General features: G+C 50.7%; 3 protein-coding genes across 3 annotated transcripts; all 3 read left to right on the plus strand.

Annotated features, from left to right (window-relative positions):
- Positions 1 to 1,070: 1,070 nt before the first annotated feature.
- HO133_004328 (uncharacterized protein) lies at positions 1,071 to 3,131 on the plus strand (the record flags this gene model as incomplete). Its single annotated transcript, XM_037295246.1, has 3 exons — positions 1,071 to 1,126; positions 1,483 to 1,639; positions 1,689 to 3,131. The coding sequence occupies 3 exons, from the start codon at positions 1,071 to 1,073 to the stop codon at positions 3,129 to 3,131; spliced, it is 1,656 nt and encodes a 551-aa protein (XP_037157247.1).
- A 749-nt stretch (positions 3,132 to 3,880) lies between these two features.
- On the plus strand, positions 3,881 to 6,025 carry HO133_004329 (uncharacterized protein; the record flags this gene model as incomplete). Its single annotated transcript, XM_037295247.1, has 5 exons — positions 3,881 to 4,144; positions 4,202 to 4,231; positions 4,282 to 4,592; positions 4,646 to 4,767; positions 4,824 to 6,025. The coding sequence occupies 5 exons, from the start codon at positions 3,881 to 3,883 to the stop codon at positions 6,023 to 6,025; spliced, it is 1,929 nt and encodes a 642-aa protein (XP_037157248.1).
- Positions 6,026 to 7,985: 1,960 nt separating this feature from the next.
- Positions 7,986 to 9,125, plus strand: HO133_004330 (uncharacterized protein; the record flags this gene model as incomplete). Its single annotated transcript, XM_037295248.1, has 1 exon — positions 7,986 to 9,125. The coding sequence occupies one exon, from the start codon at positions 7,986 to 7,988 to the stop codon at positions 9,123 to 9,125; it is 1,140 nt and encodes a 379-aa protein (XP_037157249.1).
- Between the last annotated feature and the right edge of the window lie 601 nt (positions 9,126 to 9,726).

The raw sequence follows: 9,726 nt of genomic DNA on the forward strand, positions 1-9,726 counted from the left end.
GTGGCTAGAAATAGATACCTAGCTTCCGCGACTAATGAACATGGGTGGGCTGGTAGGTCCAACCTTGAAAAGAGCCGCATCAGATATCAATGTCGTCGAGCGCCCCTCTTTCCAGTCCGTGTGGATCTGAAGCTACGAGTATCGTGTCATGCCGTAGTGCAAGATATGTAGCATAGTTGGGACATATGAAGCTTCACTGGCCGCAATTTCTACGAATAGCACAGGGTTGGTGGTCGGTGGTCGGCATTTCGAGTGCAAACGTGCTTGAGAGACTACGCTACACGGCAAAGACAGCTGACACGGAGTTCAGCCTTTGAAGCTTGCCTAGGTACTGTGACTCGAGGGATCAACGTCATTCTGATGGAACTGTATGAAAAGAGTGAAAGGTCAGCAGAGCTGGCGGGAGAATGGTCCAGCTCCTACGCTCGAGTCGCACGGACGCATCCCGCTGAGACTGTAGTAACAGCTTCTCCAAAGAATTGACCATACGCGATACTGGGTACGGGCCAAATACAATTGTCGATGGTGATAGTTCCATAGATTTGAGCGCTGTGTTGAAGTTGTCCAGAGGAGATCTTCAACAAGGCTATGCCTGAAGGAGTGAATTAGCCGTCCTTTTCTCACACAGGGAGGGGTCTGATTGGACCTTGGCGGTGAAATTATGGCACTGAATCCCAGCAGTTGGCTGTTTTCAGGGCTATTAATAGTCTTTGAGATGGGAAAGGATAAGCGTCAAACATTGCCAAGGAAGACTACGGAGTAAAAGAGGTGGATTTTGAGGCCAACCTTTCTGGCGTTTCTGCTGTCTTTTATTATTAGAACAGGCAGTCAAAACAACTTAGGCAAAATCTAGAGCTCTGATCATATATCCTCGCTGCTCTGCAAAAGCGCAATTCATACCAAGGATATCATTTCTAGAAACCACTTGAGTCGGAAACGGTCGCCCGTCCAGCCACGCCACTCTACACGACACAGGTTTCTTTCATCTGCGACGTCTTCGAGTCGTCTACTTCTCATCACTCTCCCTCCGAACCCCACCACCCACTACTGTCTTACTTACCACAACCGCTATGGGGAGACGGAAGATCGAGATTAAAGCGATCAAGGACGACAGAAATCGATCTGTGTAAGTCAATAACCCCTTACTACTGTGCGCTGCGCAATCCACCGGGCCAGCTTCATCAAGAAGCTACCACACGCGCCACCAGAAAATGTAGCAGTTGCAGTGTTAGAAATCGCCTGAATGTTGACGATATGAGCCCCAATATTGAGGATCATGGTCCACAAGACATTCTCGTCCCTCTATTTCTGCACGTCGATTGACAGGTTTTCTTGGCTTGGTACCTACGAGTGCACAAGACACTCACCCTTTCCGGCAGCTTGCCTACACCCTACACCCCGTTTGCTATTTCACATGCATGCAACCTCAAAGCTAGATCGATCAGCGTGCCAGTAAATACATTTGCTAACTGTCCCTTTCAGTACTTTCCTCAAGCGCAAAGGCGGCCTGTTCAAGAAGGCCCACGAGCTCTCAGTCCTCTGCTCCGTCGATGTCGCTGTCATTATCTTTGGTCACAACAAGAAACTATACGAATACTCATCCGGCGACATAAATGAGACAATCGATCGATTTCACTTCGTAAGTGCCAACACTTTGGTCTTGGTCTCGAGGCTAACGACCCTGACAGTATGGTGGCGCACATGAACACAAGGGCCCTGGAGACTTCAACGGAGGGGGTATGGACGATGAGGACGATGATGAGATGGGCACACCGCCGCTAGAAGATCCAATGCCACGAGAGCACAGTCTTCCTCCACATCTACAAAACGCAACGAGCTACATGAGAAACGCATCTCCTCCTATCCAAGTTGTCCCAAATGGCGTCCCATACCAAAGACAGCATACCCCTCAGGGTCAAATGATTTCGCGACCGGGATCGAGAAACAGCATACCCAATGTACGCCGTATGAGTGGAAGCGTTGGTCCAGGTCCCTCCCATCTCCAGCAAGTCAGCCAAGCCCCCCAAGCTGCCAATGGCTATGCCTACACGCGACAGCCTCCATCAATGTACAACACTCAAGCGGCTCAAGGCATGCCAGTCGCACCCCATCACCCTCAACAGCAAGCCCAACAAGCCCAGTATTACGGTCAACTCCAACAAGCAGCTGCACCACATGCTCAAGTGCAGCAGGCGTACTTGCAAGAGCAAAGAAGACAGTCATTACCGCCTGCATTCCCCCAGCACGAGCGCCAACAGCAGCAGCAACAGCACATGCCCTCCCCACCACAACCCGAACGCGAGCCGTCTCAAGATGATCAATCGAACCGCCTCCAACAGCCCCAGCCAGCCAAATCCCGAAGCATTTTCACCCCCATTGACGATAGTCGATCACTGTTGGCTCAGCATTGGGGTATTGGCAAAAGTACCATTGAACCCAAGTCGGACATAAAGCGCGAAAATGACCCACACTCAGATGCACGAAACCAAGCCTCAAAGCCTACACCTTCGTCAAGGTTGCAGAGAGAGGCTCCAGTTCCTAAGAGAACAAACTCGATAGAATTCCCTCCCCCATCGCGATCAAGCACCGCCCAATCGAACGCGAAGAGACCGAGGCTCAAGGTCCAAATACCTGAGGAGCAATCAGATGCCGACAGTGCTACTGCTTCTTCACCCCGTCAGTCCGCAGTTACCACTAGTGATACACCAGCGAAGAGCACTGAAGCAAGTCATTCTTCCGGTACCGGTGTTGTCTTACCACCTCCATCGCCAAGTGCGAGCGCTATACTGAGCGCAGGCGCATCTGGTCCCCCGAATCCATTTGCTCGGCCGCATCCGCCAGGAGGGCCTTCGCAAGGTCAATCCTACAGCAGTAACAACAACAGCATTGAAACCCCCATATCAGCATTGCCATCACGATTTGTCGCTGACGGCTTACTCCCCTCGCCATCATCCTTCTACCCAGAATGGAATTTTGGCCGTTCGGGAGGCGACAGCAACCTTCTCCCGAGCCCCCTAAACCTCCAAACACCGGTGATGGGTGGATCAAGTTTTAGGGACGAGGATGGAGACCGGAAGAGGAAGAGCCCAGACCAGGAGGGCCAGGAAGCGGCCAAAAGGGTCAAAACGTGACTCAAAATTACCATTCTTGCGGGAGTCGTGCTGAAAAGACTGTTTGGGTACGATAAGGAGTTGCATGTACCGCCATGTTTCTGTATGACCTTATGGATCGAATGGTCGGATACCCAGATATCTTCACGCTCGCTTTAGCGATTTCTGATTGAGCATGCATTCTTGTCTTCTTCGTACACAGCTAGCCAGTTACTCTGTACACTCGGCTTTGAAAGGAGCCCCTTCACTGTGTCAATATCGAGATCTTACATATTGACAAGTTGGTGTTCATTTGCGTATCATATCCCTTACCCGCATAGTCAGGTGAAGACCTCGTAGTACATCCCATCTCAAGACTCTCTCTCCCGAGACCTCTAGCAGAACTTCACTTCCACAATTGAATATCTAATTACATATATGTAAAATACTTTACCGTTTGACATAATGACATTTCTACATGTACTTTATTGTTGTTACGCTAGCGATATCAAGCAATCAGACAAGCTTTTGAGATCCGCCAAATCAAGTAAGATCGATGACCCGTATCGGCTGATGGAATCTTCGGGTTTAGTAAATGCCGAGGCGCAAACATTTTTGCTCATTGTCCCTTTTTTGCCTCCAATGTTGTCGTTACCCTTCCGACATCGCTCTCACATGCATCGTGAGTCACAGCTCCCTCAGGACACAAAGGGCCACTCTGTGCACTCGGAGACTGCGCGCCACTTTTCGGTCACAATCAAACTGTGATACCTTCAATACCTTCATTTGTCATGTCATCAACAGTTGAAGAACCCTCTCAGGCTGAGCGCCTCGAAGATGTCGCCGTGGCAGGAGTGGGAGCCGATGATAAAGAAAGCGTTGGTGATCCATTATCAGAAACTGCTCCCAATGGGTCGGTTGAGAGACCCTCGAATGGATCAGATGAAGTCATGGAGGCGAAGGAGGATGCAGCGGTAGAAGAGAAGCCACCAATACCACCGCAAGCACCGGAGCGGAGCAAAGGGAAGGTTGCGTTGATTATGGGATCGCTCATGGTGAGGGAAACTGAGTTTGGGAAGTTCGAATGCGAGCATTGCTAATTAAGGGTTCAGATCGCTGTGTTTCTTGCTGCTCTAGATACCGTGAGACTCGCGCATATCCTCCACCCGTATTTCCACTGACACCTACCAAGACTATCATCACAACTGCCGTCCCGACGATCACCGCACATTTCCACTCTTCGGAAGCCGATTACACATGGATAGGATCCTCCTACCTTCTGGCAGCGGCAGCAGCGACGCCTACATGGGGGAAGATCAGTGATATCTGGGGTCGCAAGCCAATCATATTGGTGGCCAACGCTGTTTTCTTCGTTGGCTCTCTCATATCGGCTTTGAGTATCAACGTTCAGATGCTCCTTGCGGGTCGAGTCATTCAAGGAACAGGAGGTGGAGGCTTGATCATTTTAGCTAATATTTGCATAAGCGACTTGTTCAGCATGAGGTATAATCCATTCTCCCCTAGGTCACGGATGCTGAGGTTAATCAATTTCACAGAGATCGTGGCAAATATTTTGGGATGATTGGGGCCGTTTGGGGCATTGCAAGTGCTGTCGGTCCAATACTCGGAGGTATCTTCACAGAGAAAGTCTCGTGGCGCTGGTGTTTCTACATCAACCGTATGTCTCCATCTGCCTTCCATCTCTGGGCTCGGATCCCGCTAATGTCTCCTCAGTTCCCTTTGATGGTATTGCCTTCGCCATCATTGTCATCTTCCTCGACATTGAAACACCAAAAACACCCATCCTAGACGGCTTGAAAGCCATTGACTGGCTCGGTGTCATACTCGTAACCGGCGGCACTGTCATGTTCCTCCTTGGCCTCGAATATGGCGGTGTATCCTTTCCCTGGTCCTCCGCCACAGTCGTCTGCCTACTGGTATTTGGCGTCGTCACCATTGTTCTCTTCTTCATCAACGAATGGAAAGTGGCCAAATACCCCATGATGCCACTCCGCCTCTTTTCCAAACTTTCCAACCTCGCTGCGCTAGGGGTCTGCTTCGTTCACGGCATGGTATTCATTTCCGGCGCCTATTTTTTCCCTCTCTACTTTCAGGCCGTCCTCGGCGCCAACCCCATTCTGAGCGGAGTCTACCTTTTTCCCTTCGTGATCTCTCTCTCCTTCACCTCCGCCTTCGTCGGCATCTTCATCAAGAAGACAGGGCACTACCTCCCGCCTATCTGGCTCGGACTGTTCTTCATGACTGTTGGCTTCGGTCTCTACATCGACCTCCCTGTCGGTCGTACTTGGGGTCGCATCTTTCCCTTTCAAATAATAGCCGGTATTGGTGTGGGACCAAACTTTCAGGCACCTCTTATAGCCCTACAAACCCTTGTGCCTCCGAGGGATATCGCAACTGCCACAGCGACCTTTGGTTTCATTCGCAATCTCAGTACCTCCATCTCCGTTGTCATTGGCGGCGTCATCTTCCAAAACGCAATGAAAAAGCGCGAATCGACCCTAATCGCAGCTACGAACCAGCAAATCGGCTCTGCACTCGGTGGTGGTGGCGCAGGTGCCGCTACATCAGTCGTGAAGAGTCTCCCAGAGCCAGGTAGACATACAGTGAGAGCCACCTATGTGGCAAGTCTACGAGAGATGTGGATCTTCTACGTTTGCGTTGCAGTAGTTGGGCTGGCCCTGAGTCTATTCATCAAGAAGAAGACGTTGAGCAGGACGCATGAAGTGACAAAAACGGGCTTAGCGGCGGAAGAACACAATCGGATGGAGAGGAAACAGGAAGCTGAGAGCAAGAGGGCTAGCAAAAGGGCGTCTGGTATGAACGGCAGGAAGAGTGGGGATTTTACTGGTGCGACGGGGACAGCGACGACTCAAATCACGGATGCGGAGAAGACAAACGGCGACAACAACGTCTAAACTGGCCGAAGACGTTCAGTGTATGATGAGCATAGCTGGCGAGGACAAGCATCTGCGATGAGCGTGCATTCCAAGTCCTGCTTGGATGCTGGAGATATTTCACGACTTCACTCCCTTGAAATTTTTGAACATAGATTATAGTATCAGTTATGTGTAATATAGTTCTAGTATCATGGCATCAGACCCAACTTCCGGTGAATTCTGTGGCCTGTCAACGGCCTGCTGATCCAGGAAGGGAAAGTGTGCAAAGCTATGGGTAAGAATACGGAGAAGATCATATCCAACACGAGATAAGCGCGCGTTCAATACGAGGAAAAGTGTCTGTTGTCGAATCACGACGTAGATTTTCCTGAAGAGACCCGTTGGAATCCTTCGTGGCTCCATCAAGCTGGAGCATTCGGCCTAACCGTAAGCTGGGTGAATCGGTGTACAGCCAACAACCCAACAGACCAACCCTCAGCTGAAGGGTATTGATTATCAAATCCCTTAATATTTCCGTGCTATATAAGAGAAGCATGCCTCCGTTTCCTTCGTTCTGTTTCGTCGCACGAAAAATGTTCTTGGCCACTGGGACAGAAGGCTTTGCAGGTGGCATGAGCCACGAAAAGCAACACCAACGCCATCGAAGGCGGCTAGATAAGTATAGATACCAGGTCAGCTTTTCTTTTGTGGACTTTTATCCAACACTTCCCATCTGCCAGATGAGTATGCAAGAGAATTGTCACGCGTCTAATAGTGGAGCATATGTTGTACGATGAAGGAGGAGTACAGAGCATATCATTGGCAATGCGACGACGCCTTCTTGCTGCATGTCAGCGTCTTGAATGCGAGATTGCGACAGCCCCGAACATGTCCAAAATTTGCATCATTTACCGTCACCACGGAGCACGGCAAGGTAAGATGTTGATGTTCTGACAAAAAGAAGAATAACAGAAGTCAGGGTCTCTGAATAGGTGTGCAGTGTTTTGGTTTCATCGCGTTGCGCTCATACCAGATACAAGATGTTTATTATTTACATTCCGATCAGGGCTGCCAGGTACGGGGGAGGAGAGAGTCAGCGGATTGGAGGCAGTCATCGCCATCGGCAATCATCGACCTCGGTCTCCAGCCCAAAAGAAGGACAACGAATCATCTTGACGTTTCCGGCGCACTGCCAAACACAATCACGCACGACATAAACTGGCGATTGGAGAAAGGGGCATTCGCTTGTGTTAAGAGACTTAAAAGGCCGCATGGAATCCTAGCGCCAAGCCCCTTAGCGAAATTAGCTACCCCTACCCCTGGATTCGTTTTCCTGCCTACCTCCCCCCCCACACGTCTCACCTCGTCGTCGCCGCTGTCTTCTCTGTCGTTCTTACTTCATTGCCTTTCTTTACTATCTTGGAACAGAAATCAAGTCACTCATTTCTTGATCTCTGCTTCTTTCCTCGAAACCAACACTCTTTTACAGTCCCATTCACTCCTTAAACATCCAAACATATCGCTTCTAGAACGCGCTGGCCCCAGGTTCAATAGCAGGTACGACCTAAACGCACCCCGTTTCATTGTTATCAATACCGCCACCCTCAGCCACGTGTGCTTGCTTCGCATTGTCGGGCAGCCAAAGGAGCATGACTGTTCCATTCACTTCGAGTCTCGGCCTTTGTCCCTTGCCCAACCAATGTAGAATTCGAACTGCCTGATCCTACATACAAACATTCACTCCGCCATAGCCTTGAATTCACTCTGCCTCAGCTCCCTATTGTACTCTTCAAGTACTGTCCAGTCTCTTCAATTGTTCACGTTGCTTCCGAGGCTTTGCTACTCTTAACGTTACACTCATTTACCAAACACCTTATCGCTGACAACACTCCTTTCAGACTCACTTCCACTCAATCTTCGCATCTAGCAAACCTATCTATCATCAGCGTCATCATTACCCACACATAGCTTCCGCAATACTTAGCAATTATACATCGCAATGCAACTTTCATACCAGGCTTTGGTCCTGGCGGCCCTGAGCCTCGAATGCGTCCTTGCTCATCCGACGCACCATCAACTACATAAGCACAGGCGAGACCTTGCTGACCTGCTTCACCAGAAGCGTACAGACTTCAGCGACCCGGCCACCTATGCCCCCGGAACCTTTCAAGATCTTGATTGGGCGTCCATATGCGCCGGAGGCAAATGCGATCCCAGCAGCAAGTCTTCTAGCCCGGCCCCAGCAAATCCAGCCCCAGCAAATCCAGCTCCAGCAAACCCAGCCCCAGCAAATCCAGCACCAGCCAGCGTACCCGAAACGGGGTCAGGGACTGTGGGCGGTTCTACATCGTCCAGTACACCCGCTTCAAGCCCCCCGGCATCCACTAGTTCAGCTTCCAGCTCCGGCTCCGGCTCCGGCTCCGATTCTGGTTCTGGTTCTGGCATCTGCAATGACCTCAGCAGCGTCTGGACAAAGGGCGACACGAGCCGATCTAATGCAGTCTACATGGGAGACGGCAGCAAATGCCCTGGCGGGTGCACGTCAGCCGATAGCACAAAATACAGCACCTATGGCGCCGCTACATTATCAGCAAACAGTGGGGACGCATACCGAGGCAATGTTGGCGAGCCATATGGTCAGAACTTGCTGCCCTTAAGCGATTGCAATACCGACGGCCATGATTACTCCATCACCTTCGCTGCCAAGAGCCCAGTCACTATCGCTTTGTGGAACAAAGTTGGAGATGACTGGCAGACTGCTGGTCGGACTATGACCGGCGCGAGCCGCAACGCCTGGTTCCTCTTCGATCTTGCGGCCAACGAAAATGCTGTCATCGGCGTCGCCGCTAATAGTCAGGTTTCATTCTCTCAGGTCTGCGACAGGAACGAAAACGGTCAGTTCAATTGCCCTTGGGGCGAGGCCGATTTCTCGGACACCAACAACGGGGCCTGGAGCGGCTACGACTATTCCGTCGAAGCGAACAACTATGTCAACAGCGGTGGAATCAGTGTGACCGTCGATGGATTTGACGTCAGTGATTCTAACGGGTGCGGTTTCTACAAGCCCGGTCAAGAGGACACAGGATGCAATACCAACCCGCCCGCGGGATCTATGCATGTCAAAGTTAGCGTGGGCTAAGCTTCAGAGTACGAAAATCTCATATAACGTAAGTCACATGAATGTTGCAGCTACTGAAGTGCTCTCGCTGACCACCAACCCACAGACTTCATCTGGTCTGGGGCAGCATTGCATGTATTTTGCTTCGAGTACCCTTGCAGGGCCCTTCCAGAGATATACTGCGAGCCATTTATACCCATGTATACCTTTGACTGGTTATATTGCAATCTCTCCAGCGGTAACTAAGCGGATATCTGGCATAACCTTTCAAATGTCAATGACCAAACTCTGGGCTCCGAGTGGTGCGCTGGCGTAACTCTTGTGTCATGTCCGTTTAGCCGGTGGTTTGGTGCGTATGTCTAAAATATCATTTACATCTTACGCGCAATAATGTATAGTGCTGTGACCCGTCGAAGCCCCCATGCACCGTGACATTTACCCCCGAGCGAGGCCTTGAATAGAAGATGGATGCGAGCTTCATGACCGACGTCTCGAACTACACAACAGGGCACGTTGCGGCCAACCAGACCAGCGATTTCGATCGCTGAAAACGATCATTCAACACCCGTTCTAGGCCTTCAACCCAACCAGGCAGCATGACAAGCTCCGCAAAACCACCGCA

Source organism: Letharia lupina (genome assembly GCF_014066315.1).
Source record: "Letharia lupina isolate WasteWater1 chromosome Unknown contig_2, whole genome shotgun sequence".
In the NCBI taxonomy this organism is placed as follows: domain Eukaryota; kingdom Fungi; phylum Ascomycota; class Lecanoromycetes; order Lecanorales; family Parmeliaceae; genus Letharia; species Letharia lupina.